The sequence below is a fragment of the Crocuta crocuta genome, unplaced genomic scaffold, assembly GCF_008692635.1.
Source record: "Crocuta crocuta isolate KB4526 unplaced genomic scaffold, BGI_CrCroc_1.0 scaffold68, whole genome shotgun sequence".
Taxonomy (NCBI): domain Eukaryota; kingdom Metazoa; phylum Chordata; class Mammalia; order Carnivora; family Hyaenidae; genus Crocuta; species Crocuta crocuta.
In genome coordinates this window covers 1,147,155-1,165,042 of record NW_027532426.1, presented here as the reverse complement: position 1 = coordinate 1,165,042, position 17,888 = coordinate 1,147,155, and the positions used below count along the sequence as shown (strand labels likewise).

General features: G+C 56.1%; 2 protein-coding genes across 3 annotated transcripts; both read right to left on the bottom strand.

Moving 5' to 3' along the window:
* Positions 1 to 1,549: 1,549 nt before the first annotated feature.
* On the bottom strand, positions 1,550 to 5,902 carry LOC144244060 (keratin, type I cytoskeletal 13). The gene is made up of 8 exons (XM_077779275.1): positions 5,396 to 5,902; positions 3,810 to 3,892; positions 3,474 to 3,630; positions 3,154 to 3,315; positions 2,940 to 3,065; positions 2,620 to 2,840; positions 1,967 to 1,992; positions 1,550 to 1,620 (listed from the first exon to the last, which is right to left on the bottom strand). Exons 1-8 carry the CDS (start codon positions 5,900 to 5,902, stop codon positions 1,550 to 1,552), a joined length of 1,353 nt encoding a protein of 450 aa, XP_077635401.1.
* An 8,501-nt stretch (positions 5,903 to 14,403) lies between these two features.
* On the bottom strand, positions 14,404 to 17,308 carry LOC144244061 (keratin, type I cytoskeletal 15-like). 2 transcript variants are annotated; one of them, XM_077779277.1, is made up of 6 exons: positions 17,052 to 17,308; positions 16,721 to 16,874; positions 15,743 to 15,825; positions 15,460 to 15,616; positions 14,826 to 14,987; positions 14,406 to 14,738 (listed from the first exon to the last, which is right to left on the bottom strand). In XM_077779277.1, exons 1-6 carry the CDS (start codon positions 17,198 to 17,200, stop codon positions 14,448 to 14,450), a joined length of 996 nt encoding a protein of 331 aa, XP_077635403.1. In that variant the 5' UTR covers positions 17,201 to 17,308; the 3' UTR covers positions 14,406 to 14,447. The 2 variants fall into 2 exon arrangements, with proteins under 2 accessions (XP_077635402.1, XP_077635403.1); XM_077779276.1 differs by having other exon boundaries at positions 14,404 to 14,738; positions 16,721 to 17,308.
* Between the last annotated feature and the right edge of the window lie 580 nt (positions 17,309 to 17,888).

Genomic DNA, 17,888 nt, shown 5'->3' with positions numbered 1-17,888 from the left:
CTTAGTCGGTTAAGCGTCCGACTTTCGCTTAGGTCATGATCTCGCGGTTTGTGGGTTCGAGCCCCGTGTCGGGCTCTGTGCTGACTGCCAGCTCAGAGCCTGGAGCCTGTTTCAGTCTGTGACTCCCTCTCTCTCTGGCCCTCCCCTGCTCACGCTGCCTCTCTCTCTCTCCTAGAAATAAATAAAACATTAAAAAAAAAAAAATAGTCCCCACTCGGGTGTGTAGCAAGGAAGCAGGGGAAGCTCAAACTGGAGGCTGGGAGGCCCACGAGGCTGTAAGACATTACAGCTAACAGCGCCCACAGGATGGACTTGGGAGGGCAGTCAGGGGAGAGCAGGCCAAGGTGACCCCTGGGCTCCTGGCTTGGATTTCTGGGTCCTCTGGGATGGGGAACAGGAAGGCACGGATCTGGGAGAATGATGGGTGCTCCCTCGAACTAGTAGTTTGGAGAAGGCAGCAGGCATGAGGGTCTGGAGTGGAGGAGAGGGGCTTCACCCGAGTGCCATCAGAACGGACTGGCAATCGTGACCTTGGACGTGAACCAGGTGGGCCAAGGGGAGGGTTAAAAGGACAAAGAGAAGTGTGCTCATGCCAGCATCCAGAGGACCGGACTCCATGGTCCTCTGGACACACACCAAGCAAGAGGAGGCTGCAAGTCTGAGCTGGGACATGGAGAGAGATGGGGACACAGGGGTGCAGAGGGACCTGGGGGGGAAGGTCAGCTCGGACAGAGGTCACTGGTTGAGTCATGTGGCCAGTTCACTGAGCAGGTTGGCATGGCAAGGCCTTGGGGTGGATAGAGGGGAACTACAGGTCTGGAAGTCCATCATGTAAAAGGAAGCGCCTTGCAGAAAGCAGGGAGGCAGCAGGTTGGGCCTGGGGTAACTGTCCTGGGTCTCCTCCCCAAGCCAGCCCTGCACTGGCCCCTCGAAGCCCTCCCCAGAGCCCTCTGAACCTCTTCCTGCACACCCACCGCAGCCCCCCAGCCCCTGATTCTACCAGAGCCTTGTTGTTACCTTATAGCCGGTAGGGGCTTAAACTGACTCACGTGGTCTCACGTCTCCAGTTTGTCCCATTTGCTGTTTGCTGAACACTATCACCCACGAGCCACCCATTTCCCCTATGTCTGTGCCCTAATGGGTAGCCCGGGGGCCTTGTGTCCTTCCCAGCTGGGAGCTGCCTGGGCTGGGCCTTGTTGGGGTAAACCACTTGGCCCCACGGCACCCTCCCCACACCCACCCCCCCAAATCAGGGTCTTGGCGGGTCCTGCCCTCAGAAATCAGGCCAGAGTCAAAAATATATTTGCAGAAAGGCAGGAAACTTTATTGAATTATCTTTTGTTTTTAGTAGAGTTGCTGAGACATCAGAGTAGCCGGGTAAGGGAGGAGGGGTGGGGGACACAGGCAGAGGAGCGCAGAGCGCCGCCCTCGGGAAAGCGCGGGGGGGCCGGTGTCCTGAGCATCGTGCGGTCCCTCCCGCTCTCCTGCAGGGACCTGTCAGCTCTCTCCTCTGGGTGCTGAAGACAGAGGGAGAGGGTGCCAGATGGATTTAAGGTTTACGGGTGTCGGAAATGCGGCGACTGGAAGAGGAGGTGGTGGTGACGGTGACACTGCCGCTGCCTGAGAAACAGAGGGGACAAGAGACACTCAGGCTGGAGAAGACCAGCATCAGCAGGTCAGGGGCCCCCAGGAGGACTTCAAGCCCTGTCACTGGTCAGGCCGGGGTTAGTTGATAGGGACGCTTATGTTATTGTCCCCAAAGGTGGGGAAGCCTCAAAGCCTCCCAGTGGCTCCATGGGGCAGAGCCAGCTATTTTGAAAAGAAACAGACCAGCAAATGACCACGTCCACTATAACCCCCTCCCTCCCTCCACTGGGGAGTCCAGCACTGCCTCACCAGCCAGCCCCCCCACCGGGAGCAGCGAGCAGGAGCCGGCCTCACCCCTCCCACCGGGTTCCTTCCTTACCTCCCGAGGAGGGTAAGCCAGCCATCCTGGGGGAGAGAAGAGAGGCAGTGTGAGCAGAATCACCCAAGGACAGCCACTCATCTGCCCTTAGACGGAGCGACTCAGATCATCATCAAGAGGCCCCTGAGCTGGGCCTTTTTTTTTTTTTTTAACCAATTGTGCCCCCAGCCCAAAAGGACACAGCAGGTACTGTGAGTCCTCAGGAGGAGACAGTACCGGCCCTAAATCCAGGACATTTACCAGAAATTTTGTCCTCCCTCTGGTTCCTTCAGAACCTTCACCCTCCTCCCGCTGAGCCCACAAGGACAGCCTGGTCCCTGCAAATGGTCTGAAGGCAGTGAAATCGCCATTTTTATACTTTGTTCAGCAGACCTGAACCCAAGGCAATATTTTTCCTACATGATGATCTGCCCACCGCCCCTCGTCCTGCCAGTCTGATCCAAAGGCCCAAATTAGAAAGTTTAAAGGTATTGGCCCTGAGGCCTGCTGAGGAAATCCACCCCCCAGTCTGATTCAAGAAAACGGGAAGCTCTGGTCCTGGATCTCCATCGAGTCTGTTTAAGCTCAGAAGGTCCCCTTCCATGTGGGACGTGAGGACCTGGTCCAAGGGTCCTGTGGTCGCTTTCCCAAGAGGGAGGCTTGAGAGGGCCTACCTGGCGTCCTGGCCCTCCAGCAGGCTGCGGTAGGTGGCAATCTCCTGCTCCAGCCGCGTCTTGATGTCCAGCAGCATCTTGTACTCCTGGTTCTGGCACTCCATCTCGCTGCGGAGCTCACTCAGCTGGGCCTCGATGCTGCCGATGAGCCCCTGGATCTGCTGCAGTTGCATGGCATAGCGGCACTCCGTCTCGGCCACCGTGTTCTCCAGCCCGGCTTTCTGGGGGAGGGGGGAGGGGTAACAGAGACATGAGAGGGGGAGCCAGGCCAGGCAGAGGCCTAGAGGTGGTGGCTGATAGGCAGAGGGCAGCGGGTGTACCATGCTGAGCTGGGACTGCAGCTCGATCTCCAGGCCCTGGAGGGTGCGCCTGAGCTCCGTGATCTCTGTCTTGCTGGTCTGGATCATGGCAGTGTTAGTAGACACCTCCTTGGTCAGCTCTGCGCTCTGAAATTCCAGCAGGAAGAAGGTTATGGGGGAGCCCAGTGGAAGGCCCTGGCACCCCTTGGCGCCACGGGGTAAGAGGGTCGGGTACCTTATTGTGGAACCATTCCTCGGCATCCCGGCGGTTCTTCTCGGCCATGGCCTCGTACTGCTCCCTCATCTCCGCCAGCACGCGGGTCAGGTCAATGCCCGGGGTGGCGTCCATCTCCACGTTGACCTGGCCTACCACCTGATTGCTGAACTCCTTCATCTCCTGCAGGGATGGAAAAGGAAGATGTGTGAAGCTCCGATCCACCCTCTCTTTGGCTCCGAGGGCTACCAGCATGTCTGGGACATGCTTCCGGGTCCCACCGCAGAGGGCTAAGCCTGGCTGCTCCCCTTTCTCACTGGCACCCCCTGCCCGGCCCTCACCTCCTCATGGTTCTTCTTCAGGAAGGCCAGCTCTTCATTCAGGCTCTCGATCTGCATCTCCAGGTCGGTCTTGGCCAGGGTCAGCTCGTCCAGCACCCGGCGCAGGCCGTTGATGTCCGCCTCCACGCTCTGGCGCAGGGTCAGCTCGTTCTCATACCTAAAGGATTTTGTTATGTAAAAAGCAACACAGAAATTAGACACTCCCCTAATTCAGTACTGGACTCTGCTACTTCTCCAAGACCTTCGTTCCTGGGATGCCCCGATTTCAGTGTTCAGGTGAGCATTTGTCTCAAATAAAAGGCATTTTGGAAAGGCCAGTGAGGAAGATGGACTCACTTGAGCCTGAAGTCATCTGCCGCCAGCCTGGCATTGTCGATCTCCAGAACGATCCGGTTGTTGTCAGTGGTGGCCGCCAGGATCTGCGAAATACAGGAGGTAACCACTGGTGCATCCACGAATTTGGGGAGGAGGAAGGGAAAGCCCAGGCAGGACTGTTATCATCTGACTGCCTCTGCACTGTCCCCATGAGCCAGAATAAGGCACTTCTCTCTGGGCCTCCGCTCCTCTTCCTGTAAAGTGGGGGTGGGGCAAGTCCTTCAGCTTGTCCGGTCATTCTGGCATTCTATGCCTGGTCACGAGGGGGAAGATCAGGATGCACATTTCAGGGGAATGACCCCGCCAAGAACATCTTCAGTTCATCATGTCTCAACAGCCCCAGACTAGCAACCTCACCATTGTGAGAGCCTTCTCCTTAGGGTCAGGAGGGGGTCAGCCTGACTCCAGACAGCCCATAGAAATTTCACTGGAGCTGCCCTCTCGACTGAGCAGAGGAAAGATCCAACAAATATTCCCGTCCGTTTGAATTTCTTGTCTAAACTTTCATATTCCGAAGCAGGTTGCTGGAGGGTAGGGGTGGGGGTGGGTCAAATGGGTGACAGGCATTAAGGAGGGCACTTACACTGTGTGTCATAGGTAACAGATGAATGTAATATGTAAGAGGTGAATCACTGGGTTCTACTCCTGAAGCCAAGACTATACTGTATGTTAACTAACTTGAATTTAAATTTTTAAAAAAAATCCACCACACATAGCTGAGACCCAGCCCAGGCAGGTGGATTTCTGTTCCAACAAGCTGGGGCCCCAGCGTGATAGACAGTCCTTGATGAAGGAATCTCAGCTTGATGCTGCCTAAGCCTCCACCTCCACCTCCCCGACCTGGTCACAGCCAATTGAGTAGAACAGTTTAAATGGGGCCCTTACAAAATCAACTAGCTTTTCTAGACCAGTGAATGAACACATATCTTCCTCTGCTATTTGTAGTCATTCTTAGTGGCCTTTCAAACCACCATGGTTTCTAACTCAGTTTCCACAACTCAGTGGGTCTGAGTTATAGGGATCCAGTCACTAATAACATAACTGGAAAGCAGTAAAAATGTTGACATGAGTAATAACAACAGTAAAAATGGACAGTGGGGGGGCGGGGGTGCCTGGGTGGCTCAGTCGGTTGAGTGTCCGACTTCAGCTCAGGTCATGATCTCACGGTTAGTGGGTTTGAGCCCTGCCTCAGGCTCTGTGCTGACAGCTAGCTCAGAGCCTGGAGGCTGTTTCGGATTCTGTGTCTCCCTCTCTCTCTGACCCTCCCCTGCTCATACTGTCTCCCTCTCTCTCAGAAATAAATAAAACATTAAAAAAAAAATTTTTTTTAAATGGACAGTGGGAGAAAACACATTTGGGGAACAGTGGCATAAGAAAAGGTATCAGGAGTAGAGATGCTTGGTGGTAAAAGACTAGAATTCTCCCCTGCAGGGGGGCGGTGAGGGTTCTACCTTACCGCATCTTCTGGTTCTTTGGGATTCTGCATTTCCTGGCCTTTGCAGCTCTGGCCTGCACAGGAGAAGCCTGGCAAACACCAGAGAACTCACCTTGTCCCGCAGCTCCTGGATGATCTTGTAGTAGTGGCTGTAGTCCCGCTCCGGGCTGCTGGGGCTCTGCTTCTGGTACCAGTCGCGGATCTTCACCTCCAGGTCGGTGTTGGCCTCCTCCAGGGCGCGCACCTTGTCCAGGTAGGAGGCCAGCCGGTCGTTGAGGTTCTGCATGGTGATCTTCTCATTGCCGGAGAGGAGGCCGCCATCGCCACCACCAAAGTCACCAAAGCCAGCGCCAAACCCCCCCCCAAAGCCGCCTCCAAGGCCACCTCCATAGCCGCCTCCAAGGCCACCTCCGAAGCCGCCTCCGAAGCCTCCACCGAAGCCACTACCAGCCCCTCCACCGAAGCCGCAGCTCATGCCGCCCCCGTAGCCCCCAGCTGATCCCCCAGAGACGAAGCGGGTGGAGCAGGTAGAGACACTGCGGCCTCCTCCCAACTGGCAAGAGCCACCCCCAAAACCACCTCCATAGCTGGCAGAGGAGCTCTGCAGGCGACAGCTCATGGTGAGGACCAGACAGGGAACAGCCGAGGACAGGAGCTGGGCTTGGCCTGGGCCGAAGATGGAGGCTCTTCCCCTGAATGGGGACCTTTTATACCGCTCTCTCTGAGGTTGGACAATTGCCCCATCTTCTCTCCTCCCTTCCCCACCCTCTGACGGGTGCCAACTGTGCTATTTCCCACAAGCTAGTTACCTCTGCTCCCCAAAGTGGGTTGTGCCTTTGGGGGTGGCTTTTTGTTTAAGCCTTAACAAAAGGTATGATTCAGAGACACAGTGCTCTGCCTGAGACTACCTTTTTGACAGCTGAGTTCAACTTCACCTCTACTTTGGGAGCTTCCTCCACAGGCTCTCAGCTCCACCCAGTACTAGAATGGGGACAGAGCTGCAAGGTGGCCCTGTGCTTCACGAGCTCAACGCAGCCCTCGGCTCCCTTCTTTCTATCTCTACAACTGCAGACCGGAACCTTCTGCCCCTGTTTAGCATTTCATCGACTCCCATGCTCCCAGTGACTTTGATTGAAAGTATTTAAACTGGGGGGGAAAATAGTCCCCAAGACCATCAGAAACTGGGGAAACTGAGGTACAGTATGAGGAAGCAGGCAATCCTGAACATCATAACAACGAACACACTCAGACCCCTCACCGTGGGTGGGCACGGGGCTAAATACACTCACTGTGTCATTCAGTCTTTGCAACAGCCCACTGCCATGGGTCCTACTAGTAACCCCATTTTATACAGGGGGAAACTGAGGCTTAAGGGTAGTCAAGACTGAGACTCAAGTCTGGTTCAGTCTGACACTAAAACTCCCTCTCTAGGTATATTATTCACATGGTAAATTGTACAAATCATTGGTGTCCGACTTAATGCATTTTCTTAAATGTTTATTTTTGAGAGAGAGAGCACAAGTGGAGGAGGGGCAGAAAGAGAGAAAGGGACAGACGATTCAAAGTGGGCTCTGTGCTGACAGCAGTGAGCCCGAATGAAGGGCTCGAACTCATGAGCTGTGAGATCATGACCTGAGCCGAAGCCAGATGCTCACCTGATTGAGCCACCCAGGTGCCCCCAGCTCAATGCATTTTTACCTGTATATGAAGTTTACCCATCACCCAGACCATTTCCGGACTCCATTAAAGCTCCTCCTACCTTTTCCCAGTCAATTACCCACGCCCTGTGCCCCTAAGGAGACCACGATTCCCACTTCCGTCATCCTAGATGGATCCAGAGATCTCAGCCAGAGGCTCTTTGCCCCCCTAGAGAACAGCTGACAATATCTGGAGACAGTGTGCTGGTCACAAGGGGGGGCTGCTGCTGGTGTCTTGAGGACAGAGACCAGGGACGCTGCTAAATATCCTACCACGCACAGGACAGCCCCCACAATAAAGAATGCTCCAGCCCAAAAGGTCAATAGTGTCAAGGTTCAGAAGCCCAGGATCAGCCTGACCCATGCATTCAATGATACCGTCATCCCTGCTGCCTTAGAGCACAGTCAAGTCCAGAAAGGGATTCTTATAATGCCTGACAAGGCTCTCCCTAGCCCCCCCACCCCCACTCCTACCCCCAGCACATGACACCTGTCTCAGCTTGTGAGCTTTTTTGACCAAGAGGCCCCATAGGAGGATGTGACCCAGAACCTGGGGCCAAGGTTTCTACCAAGGAACCTGGGATGCAGCTAAAATTCAGGGACCGCTTAGTAACCCTGCCACAGGAGGCCTCAGGCTGGAATAAAAGGGTTTAGTGGTGGTCCCTCTCGGAGCCCAAGGTAGAAGTTTCCAGGGCTAAGACTGGAGGACCCTGGACTCAGGCTCCAACTCCCACTCACCAAGGGGGCCAGGATTGCCATGAATGGCCTCTCTGGGGCAGCCTGCTGTCCCAAGCAGCCAGGGGGGTTGGGATGAACCAAGGGCTCGGGTGGGGTGACTTGGGTTTGTCGTTATCCCAAAAAGCCCTTCGCTGATTCAGCAACCCCGGACAGGAAAGAGGCCTCTGAGTCAGCGCTTTCCTGACCTTTGTTTTTTGCAGGTAGGGAAGCTGGGCCTGTTTCATCCAACGAGTGTCAGCACCAGGGAGAGAGCCAGGGCAAGCCTGGGGTCTCGGGGGTAGGGGGGGGGGACAGAGGCCAGGTGGGGGCGAGGGGGCAGTTCAGGCTGACCTCTGACCATGCCCAGCCCTCCTGCCCCAAACCGATAGCTCAGCGCTCCTGAGCTCTCTGAAAAGCTGTGATTCAGCCCAAAGCAGGAGCTCTCAGGCTGTCTCCCTTCTCTCTCTCGGGAGAGGATCAAAACTGACAAAAAGGTGATTAATGAAACCTGCCAGGCCTGGAGTGACGATCCTCCCCCAGGGCTGACAGCAGATTCAGGCCAACGCCTCTTAGAGGAACAATACCACAGATCCTCCAAAGTCCCAGCAGTACAAACACAGGGTGGCCATGACACGCCACCCCTTGCAGGGTCAGGGCACGGCCCCTCCCCTCCACACCCCTCCTGAGCAGGTGCTTATGGTGCCTGACGCAGGAATGCCTTCCTCTGACCCATGGTGAACCCCAGGGCCCTCCTGGAAGAAGCTGGGCAGAGATGCATCCTGGGGCCCCAGTTTCGCCTCTACTGCCCTGCTCCCAATAGGGAAGGACAGCGTGTGGGGGCTGAGGCACTGCTCACACGTCTTGAGCTTCCTTCTTTGCTTTCTAACAATCACACCACATTCAGTAAGCGGAGCAGGGGGAAGAGGGAGACCCTGCATTTACAAGCACCCCATGCAATCAAGGCTTTGCTTCGCACATTGTCACTGAGTGCGCACAACAATGGGGAAGGGTTTCTACTGGCCCCAGAATTGTCATAGGAACTTTCTGGTCCATCCAACGCCCTCGTTTCTCACATGCGGGAAAACCAAGACCCAGAATGCCAAGTCCCAAGGCAGTTGGAAGCAAGGACAAATGCAGCTCTAGCACCAGCTCTCTGTGGGCCGTGCATTGAATTGCATTGCCTTCAGCACCGCTTTCTGAGTCTCTGGTCCTCAAAGGTTTGTCCAGAGTTGCCAGATTGTTCGCCTGCCCAGCTGAGGCTAAATTCCTGTCCCCCAGCTCCTAACCCAGGCTTGGCTCTTAGATCAGCCTCCTCCCTCCTTCCCTCTTTCCCTGGAGCCCAGGACAGCTGACCCACCTCCCACAGTGGAGGAACCTCTCATGAAAAGCAGACCCTCCCCAGACAGTGGTCAGCCCCCTCACCCTCAGAGACACTTACTTCACATAGCAGGACTCAGGAGCCTTCTCCGGGCCAGCCTCAATGAACGAAGGCCTTACAATGGCTATGGTACCCAGCTCTCCAAAATCCCCTTTTACACCATCGGGCTTCCCAGAAACCCAGTGAGGTGGGCAAAGGCTTTGAATTAGACGGAACTGAGTTTCAACCTACATCTACCATTGACTGGCTATGTGACCTTGGGAAAGTCACTCAACCTTTCAGTGCTTTGGTGACCACAACTGAAAAACGGGCATTTGATGAGTTAGCATTTGAGAAGCACCTGACATGGAGAGCCCTCGGCAGTCAGAGGCCACTGTGCCCTCCCTCTTACAAGTGAGGAAATGCCAGCTCATCACTGTGTCGTGACCTGACATGGGCCTCCATTCTGTACCAGCCTGCTCCTCCTCCCTCGCTGGTCCCTGCAGCCAGCACGGTNAAGCGGGGGAGGGGCAGAGAGAGAGGGAGACAGAATCCCAAGCAGGCTCCACGCTGTCAGCAGAGAGCCCGTTCGTAGGGCTCGAACTCACGAACCGTGAGGTCATGACCTGAGCTAAGTCAAGAAGTTGGACGCTTAACTGCCTGACCCAGCCAGGCGCCCTGAGAAGGTCTTTATAAACCTCCAAATGCTCCTCCTGGTCGAGGGAAGCTCTTAAACCCCTAGAAGCAGTTTCAGGGATACTTTGTCTGCTGGCTTTAGGTCAGAGGGAATGGCAAAACCAGAATGATTATCCAATGGGGTCATCCCCGCTGCAGATCTCATGGGAGAAGCTGCCCATGGAGGGACAGGTGACCGCCAGGGGCACACTCGCCCAAGATACCAGTGACCATCCAGAGCCATGTCTAAAACAGGAAAAAGCAAAGGAGGAGCAAGGCTGTGTATTCATTCAACAAATGTTTATGTAGCTCCCACTCTGAGGACTCAGCAGTGCAAGGAGGACACACAGCCCCCACTGCCAGCGATGTCACAGTCCAGGATCCCCTCTGAGGTCCAGGACACAGATCAAGTCATAGAGAACCTTGAGACCGTCTGCTCCAGCCAGACTCCTCAATTTAAAGATGAGGACACTGAGGCCCAGAGAGGTACAGGGACCAACCAAAGTCCTCAGGGAGATGGGCAGGTGTGCCCCATGCCTGCCCCAAAAAGGCCAGCCTACACAGGGGACACACCCAAGGCCCTAATCCCTGTCTCCTAGCTACTCTCTCTCTAGGGAGAAGGGAGGTCTGCTGCCTGCCTCCCATACTGGCTGGAGACCAAGCCCGACCTCAGCCCAGAGGCAGGCAGAAGGTGGGCCGTCTCTGCCCAGAGACTATTTAAAGGGCTCGGCCAGGCACCAGCTTTCCCGGAGCTTGAGCATCTCACTACAGGGTCAGGCAGGAAACAGGACCCGGCAAATCCAAGGACTTCTCTCTATCAACTCCTCCAACCCCAGGGCCCCAGGAGAGCGGAAGGGGTACCCCAAGGGAACGGAACCAGCCTTCTCTCCCTGCCAGCCCAAGTCTGGCCCCAAGAGAAGACTCGCTGGACAAGGGCAAAGCCCCACCACTGGCCTCTCTGCACCTTTGCAGGGATGGTTATTTGGGCTGAGAAAACCCTTGTGGGTTGCTGTGAAGGCCTGAGACTTCTTGACAGAGGCCCCAAGGCCGGTGAAGCAGGACCAGCGGCCAGGCCATTGGGCCTGGATTCAGGAAGGGGCCTGGCTGTCCTCAGGATGCCGAGGGGACGTGCCACCCAATGTTTTGAGCTTCCATGTGAGATTGAGCCACCACATAGGAGACCAAAATTGGAAGTGAGGATAATCTTTTCTGACGGTAAACGGCTGTGTGACATTTAAACAGGCTTCCCACAGAGGTTAAGAAAGGGGTTTCAAAAATAAAAGAAGAAGAAAGAGACAAGGAAACAAACCACCAGAGACTCTTAAAGATAAAGAACAAACAGAGGGTTGATGGAGGGAGGTGGGCGGGTGATGGGCTAGATGGGGGAGGCGTATTAAGAAGGGCACTTGTGAGGAGCAGTGGGTGTTGTACTTAGGCGATGAATCACTGAATTCTACTCCTGAAACCAATATTGCTCTGTGTGTTGAATTCTACTCCTGAAACCAATATTGCTCTGTGTGTTAACTAACTAAAAGTTAAATAAATTTTTGAAAAGAAAAAATAAGTAAGTGGTTAATTAAATCAAATATTAGGTCTAAAAACTACCGATAAAAACAAAAAACAAAAAAAGACAGGGTTTCTCTTAAGAAAGGTGTTGTCAGGGGTGCCTGGGTGGCTCAGTCGGTGGGGCATCTGACTTCGGCTCAGGTCACGATCTCACGGCCCCCCGTGGGTTCAAGCCTCGCATCTGGCTCCGTGCTGACAGCTCAGAGCCTGGAGCCTGCTTCAGATTCTGTGTCTCCTTCTCTCTCTGTCCCTCCCCTGCTCGTGCTCTGTGTCTCTCTCAAAAATAAATAAACATTTAAAAAGGAAGGAAGGAAAGAAGGAGGGAAAGAGGGAAGGAAGGAAGGAAGGAAAGAAGGAAGGAAGGAAGAGAGAGAGAGAGAGAGAAAGAAAGAAAGAAAGAAAGAGAGAGAGAGAGAGAGAGAAAGAAAGAAAGAAAGAAAGAAAGAAAGAAAGAAAGAAAAGAAAGATGTTGCCACTTTCCATTACCCTCATGACGTCCAGAGAAAAGCAAGGGTCTGAAAGCAGAGGGCTCATTCCCAGGCTCAGTCTCCCGCCTCCCAGCTTGTGACTTCATTCAAACTACTTAACTTCCCTCAGCCTCAGTTTCCTCTTCTGAAAACAGAGGATGTAGGGCTGACCCTACCCTCACAAAGCCTCTGGGAGAGTAATTGAGGGGCCATCCTCGGAATGCCCCGCCCAGAGCCCTGCAGAATGTAGACACTTCATAAATTCTGTTTCCTTCCTCCAGCCCCAGAGAAGTCTGGCCTCCAAGTGTGTACTCAGGAGACACATTCTAGATTAAATCTCCCCCAGAGAAAACAGACGCCAGAGTTTCACCCAGCAAGACTCAGGAAGGTCCTCTCAGAGGGCTTGATTCCCGCCCAGGATGATCTGATTCTCAGAGCAGTGGCACCTCCAACCTCCTGTCCCCAGCAGGACTGAGAAACCGGCTCTCCTTCTCCCTGTAGTCCTCGCCAGAGCCCAGCCCAGCCACAGCGCCCAGAATGCTCTGCTTCCTCATTCCTTGCCCTCTGTCTGGAGCTATGAATCCCAGAGGAACCAGCCTCAGACCACAGACAGTAAATCCAGTGCATGTGGATGCCGCTGCTGCTCTAATGAGCCCAAAGGCAGAGACGCTGGGGACAGGAGAGCAGGAGTGGGGTTTGGACTGATCGGGGCAATGGGGGTTGATGTTGCTTTGGATTTAAGCTTAGAGAAATCCGAGAAGGCTTCCTGGAGTTGGTGTCTTTCCCTCTGAGCACTGTAGTTGCCTTATGGGAAGGAGATGGCAACTTCAGGGGGTGAGGGGATAGTAAGGTCTCTCTTGCAGGAGGCAGCAATGGTCCCTGGCTCAGCCACTCTGGAGGTCAGGCGTGCCTGACTAGAAAAGAAGTGGGGGGCAGTTCTAGGGACACATGTAGGTGGGCCAGAAACAAGGAGGCAAGTCCTGGCAATGAGCCATGTAGGGCCAGGGTCTGGGGTCCCAAAACAAGTGTTGGACTTAGAGCCCTACAGATGCAGGGTCCAGTTCCAGCCCTGTTGCTTGCCATCCACCCATGAGGCCCCTGGGGAAGTCCCTCCCCTCCCTGGCTTCCTCATCTCTCAGGCGGGAATGGTAAATCCTGACCGCCCACAACTGTATTAAACAGTTGAGTTGGGGTCGCCTGGCACAGTGCCAACCACACGGTGGTACCCAACACAATCTATATAGTCAGTTGTTTGGTAAATAATTGTTCAGTGTGACAGGCGCTCTGCCGGGGGCACCAAACTGCTCTGAGGACAACCCCCGTCTCCTGCGTCCATGATCGCCACATGGAATGAACCAGAACAGCAAGTCACCGGAGCAGTCTGAATTGGTCCTGGGCACAGAGAAGAGGCCAAAGTAGGAGGAGATGTCATCATGGAGCTCCCAGACCCACGGAGGCCCCCAGCAAGAAAAACTAGACACACTACCAAGAGTTGTTTGCAGAAGGAAAAGCAGTTCTTTATTGCATGGGCAGATGTGGCACAAACGAGCTCGTTACACAATACAGCCGCTTCTTGCCAGTCCCTGTTCTAGAGCAGGTGAGGAGAGCAGAGGGGAGAGGGAGGGGGAGGATGCCCGGCGCCCAACAGGGAGAGCTGCACCCTCTTGAAAGCAGGGGCTGGGGTGTGCTCTTCGGGCCCCTCCGGCCGGTCCTCCGTTCAGCCTGGGGAGGGGGGAGGTGGGGGGGGACAGCTCTCCTGCGCCGGGCACTCAGACCTCTCTCTTGTGAGAAGAAACCACCTTCCCGTCCACCGTCTCCTCGACGTTGATACGAACTTTGCCACCACCACCTCCCAGGGAGGCTGTAAAAAGAAGGAGCAAGCTTGAGAGTGGGGGGACCCTCACTGATCTCCCTCCCAAGGCAGCCAGGGCCTTGGCTGAGCTCGGGGACAACGGGACAGCATCCCTGGGAATGGCCGCTGGCCAGTCCCTCGAGAGTGGCCAGGCGGTCTGGCGGTGAACCACTCATCGTGGGGGCAGACGGCGGCGGCGGCAGCTCACGCCCCACAGTGAGCCAGAAAGCCGGGGTTTTTGACCTTAGGTAAACAGGTAGCAATGGGGGGCTTCCTCCCATAAGTGCAGGAACGTGGGGCCTGGAGGTAGCTATGCCCTGGACAAAGCCTGCTCAACCCAGAAGGTTCTCAATAAATCTTCAGCCCTGACTCTACTGGGTCCTGATGGAGGGTTCCCTGGGGAAGAGGTACCACCTGAAATGGGTGTGTCCCCACCCCACTGGCACGTTTGGCCTCTTCCTCCTTCCACCCCATGCCAAGGGGGAACAGTGGCTTCAACAGCCGCCCTTGCTACCCCACATGGGAAGAGTTAAGCCTTCTAACCTTCTCTGGTGCCAATGCCAGCCATCCTGAAAGAGAGGGGAAGCAGATGTAAGGGAAGGGCACGAGCCCAGGTGTCCCTAAGGGAGCCCCCCTCGCTGGCTCAGCAATCCCCTCCAGCGCCCCCCACCACCACCCGCACATCTGGCTTCTCTAGAGGCTGGGACGTCCTGAGAACCTGTTCAGACCTGCCACCCCCAAGTGGACAGATTCTGATCTACACGAACACCCNGCCCGGCTTTCTGCAGGGGTGGGGGGTGGGGGGAGAGCGCAACAGATCAACAGACCCCACATCAGGCCAGGAAGGACTCTGCCCCAGGCATGCAGACACGTATTGAATGGAGTGCAGGGAAACCCCTTGGAGGAGGGCTGAGAACCCGAGACTTAACCAGCCATGGATGGTGGGAAAGGCCAGGCTGCGTGCTGGGCTGTGGCCAGGTGGGGGTCGGAGGCCCTACCATGCTGAGCTGGGACTGCAGCTCGATCTCCAGGCCCTGCAAAGTGCGCCTCAGCTCCGTGATCTCTGTCTTGCTTGTCTGGATCATCTCTGTGTTGGAGGCCACCTCTTTGTTCAGCTCCTCTGTCTGCAGGTCACACACCAGACCAGTGAGACCCCACAGGCGCCCTGGGAGACCTGGGGAGCTGGGGCGTGGCTGTGAGCTCGGGCCCACCTTGCTGAAGAACCAGGCCTCGGCATCCCGGCGGTTCTTCTCGGCCATAGCCTCATACTGCTCCCTCATCTCGGCCAGCACGCGGGTCAAGTCCACGCCCGGTGCCGCGTCCATCTCCACGTTGACCTGGCCGGCCAGCTGGCTGCTGTACTCCTTCATCTCCTGTGGAGTGGGTGGGGCCCGTTTAGGGACAGAGGGCAGAAGCCAGGGCTGAGAGTGGGCTCCCACATGCCGATCCTGGCTTCGCGCCTGACTCACGGCATGCCCTTCGCTCTCCTGCGTACCCACCCCCCCCAGCCTCCATTTCCCAGTGAACATGAAGAGGTTTGATCACCTCTGAGGGTCTCGTCCTTGGTAGGTCCCACAGGAGGACCTCAAGACAGTGGGGCCCGTGTCTGAGCTCATGAAACAAATCAGGACAGCAGGTCCAACTGACCACCTGGCCTGGCTATGGATCCGAGAAGGAGAGGGATCTGGGTCCCCAAAGGACAGTCCCCCTTGCTCTCCACGGGGACACACCCTGTTTTGGTGGAGGGGAGCTTATCTGAACCACTAAGCCCTTCAGCCAACTATGAGGAGGTACCCACGGCCCCACTCCAGCCCCCGCCACCAGCAGCCCCTGCCCGGCCCTCACCTCCTCATGGTTCTTCTTCAGGTAGGCCAGCTCCTCATTCAGGCTCTCGATCTGCATCTCCAGGTCGGTCTTGGCCAGGGTCAGCTCGTCCAGCACCCGGCGCAGGCCGTTGATGTCCGCCTCCACGCTCTGGCGCAGGGTCAGCTCGTTCTCATACCTGGGAAGACAGAGGGAACCCAGAGTACGGAAGGACTAGGGGTGTGGGCTGCTGGGGCTGGAAGAGGGAAGGAAGGCCATGAAAGGGGCAGGGAATCTGGAAGGGGAGAGAGAGGCAGGAGCGTACTTGAGTCTGAAGTCATCTGCCGCCAGCCTGGCATTGTCGATCTCCAGGATGACCCGAGAGTTGTCGATCTTGGCCCCCAGGATCTGCAGGAGGCAGGAATTGGTGTCTGGACCACTGTTCTCTCTTCCCTACTGCTCTCCCCACCCTGCACCCGAGGTCAGACTCCCCTTTCTCACAGTCTCCCCTCTGACACCAGCAACAGAAGCCTGTAGGCTCCCCAGGGCAGAGTTGAGCCTCACCTCAAGGGCCCATCCTTGATGTGAGCTCACACTACCCTTCCTGCCTCCAGGGCATGAAAGACCAAAGAGCCTGGAATGCCTGGGCTCCCCTGTGGGAAGCGCCTGGCCAGGAGTAGGGCACTGTGGGGTTCAGCAGACTTCTCGGGGACATTCCGCCAGCCTCCCCTGGTCACTGGCCTCTTGCACACCTTGACACAGCCATGGACCCACAGAACATTCCACAGCAAGTATGACCCTGGAGGGTAGGTCAGGAAGGCACACTACAGCTGAGGAAACCAGTCCAGGTGAGTTGAAAGGGTGAGTGGATGGCAGAGCACATAATGAGGTCCAGGTCTCCTAAGTCCTAATAGCGCTTTGCGCACCAAAGACCTCCTCAAAAGGTGAGGCAGGTGGTCCCGGCATTCAGGGCTCCTGAGGCTACACTTCGCTCTTCTTGCAAAAGAAGCATAAAGTCACTTTATGCAAAGCCCTAAATGGTGTGTATAACTGCCCCCACCTCGGACCCCCCCACACACACACCCGGGTTCCTGAACAGATTCTCAGGATCCCCAGGCACTGCCAAGTTGAGCGGATGTGTGCCAGCCTCCGCGCCTGGAAAGTACTCCCTGCTCTCTAAGTTATACACCGACAGTCGTTGCCTGGGCATGCATGGATTTTCTTATGGCAGCACGAAGACTGATGGAGATGCGTGCAGGACACCGGCCACCTGCTCCCGTCTCTCCGTTGCTGGAGGACTCACCTTATCCTGAAGCTCCTGGATGATCTTGTAGAAGTGGCTGTAGTCCCGCTCCGGGCTGCTGGGGCGCTGCCTCTGGTACCAGTCGCGGATCTTCACCTCCAGGTCGGCGTTGGCCTCCTCCAGGGCGCGCACCTTGTCCAGGTAGGAGGCCAGCCTGTCGTTGAGATTCTGCATGGTGATCTTCTCGTTGCCGGAGAGGAGGCCACCATCGCCACCACCAAAGTCACCAAAGCCACCTCCAAAGCCTCCCCCCAAACCACTACTAGCCCCTGCACCGAAGCTGCAGCTCAGGCCGCCCCCGTAGCCCCCTGCGGACCCCGAGGAGACAAACCTAGCAGAAGAGGCAGAGATACTGCGGCCTCCACCGCCCCCATAGAGACTCCCCCCACCAAAGCCGCCGCCCCCGGCCCAAAGGGAACCCCCTCTGGTAGAGCCACCCCCAAAGGTGGAGGAAGAAGTCTGCAGAAATGTGGTGCTCATGGCCAGGCAGCCGGTGAGTCCTCAGCAAGCACAAGAGGCCTGAGAGGCGCTGGCGGAGGTAAGCTGGGCTTAGAAGCAGGGCACCGGGAATGTCTGCCCCCAGCCCGAGGTTCCTTATATACCCCTCAGAGGTTGTTGTGGGACCTCGTCTCCTCCCCCAAAGGGAAGCCAACTCCTACGTTCAAACACAGCCGCCTGCACACCTCTGCCGGGCTGGTGTGGAGTTTCTCTTTTCTTTCTTTCTTTTTTTTTTTTTTTTTAAATGCACAAAAGAGATGATTCAGAATGAATGGTGTTTTGCCCCGGGGCCACGGTTTTAACACTTCGAATGCAGGTTCATCTCTGCGCTCCGGGAAAACACTAAGAGACGCTGGGGAGAAAATTCCTGTCACTCCACAGCTACCAGGCCTCCGCCTGCTCAGGTAGAACAGCCCAGGCCAGCTCTGCCCTCCCCCGAGTTCTCTGCTGCCTCAGGCCCAGAACCCCAAGGCGGCCAGCTCCGTGCTCTCAGTGTGGGAGCCCAGTCCCTATCGCTGCCCTGTGTGGTCCCACTCACAGACCCCATATGTGAGCCTGCAGGGCTTGCAGGGGAGCAGTGGCCTCTGGGGATGGGAGGGCAGAGGCGCAGGGAGGAATACAGGGCCTGTGCGCACAGGCTGAGGACAGAAGAAGGGGTCATGAGTCCATT

Excerpts from the sequence above, each read along its gene's own strand:
- LOC144244060 (XM_077779275.1), bottom strand. The coding sequence starts at position 5,902 with ATGAGCTGTCGCCTGCAGAGCTCCTCTGCCAGCTATGGAGGTGGTTTT. Across the intron at positions 1,993-2,619 it reads CTGGAGGGCCAGGACGCCAG|GATGGCTGGCTTACCCTCCT; the intron begins GTAGGCCCTCTC and ends TCTCTCCCCCAG. Across the intron at positions 1,621-1,966 it reads TGGCTTACCCTCCTCGGGAG|GCAGCGGCAGTGTCACCGTC; the intron begins GTAAGGAAGGAA and ends TCTGTTTCTCAG.
- LOC144244061 (XM_077779276.1), bottom strand. The coding sequence starts at position 17,200 with ATGAGCACCACATTTCTGCAGACTTCTTCCTCCACCTTTGGGGGTGGC. Across the intron at positions 15,617-15,742 it reads GCAGATGACTTCAGACTCAA|GTATGAGAACGAGCTGACCC; the intron begins GTACGCTCCTGC and ends CTGTCTTCCCAG. Across the intron at positions 14,739-14,825 it reads AGGCCTGGTTCTTCAGCAAG|ACAGAGGAGCTGAACAAAGA; the intron begins GTGGGCCCGAGC and ends TGTGACCTGCAG.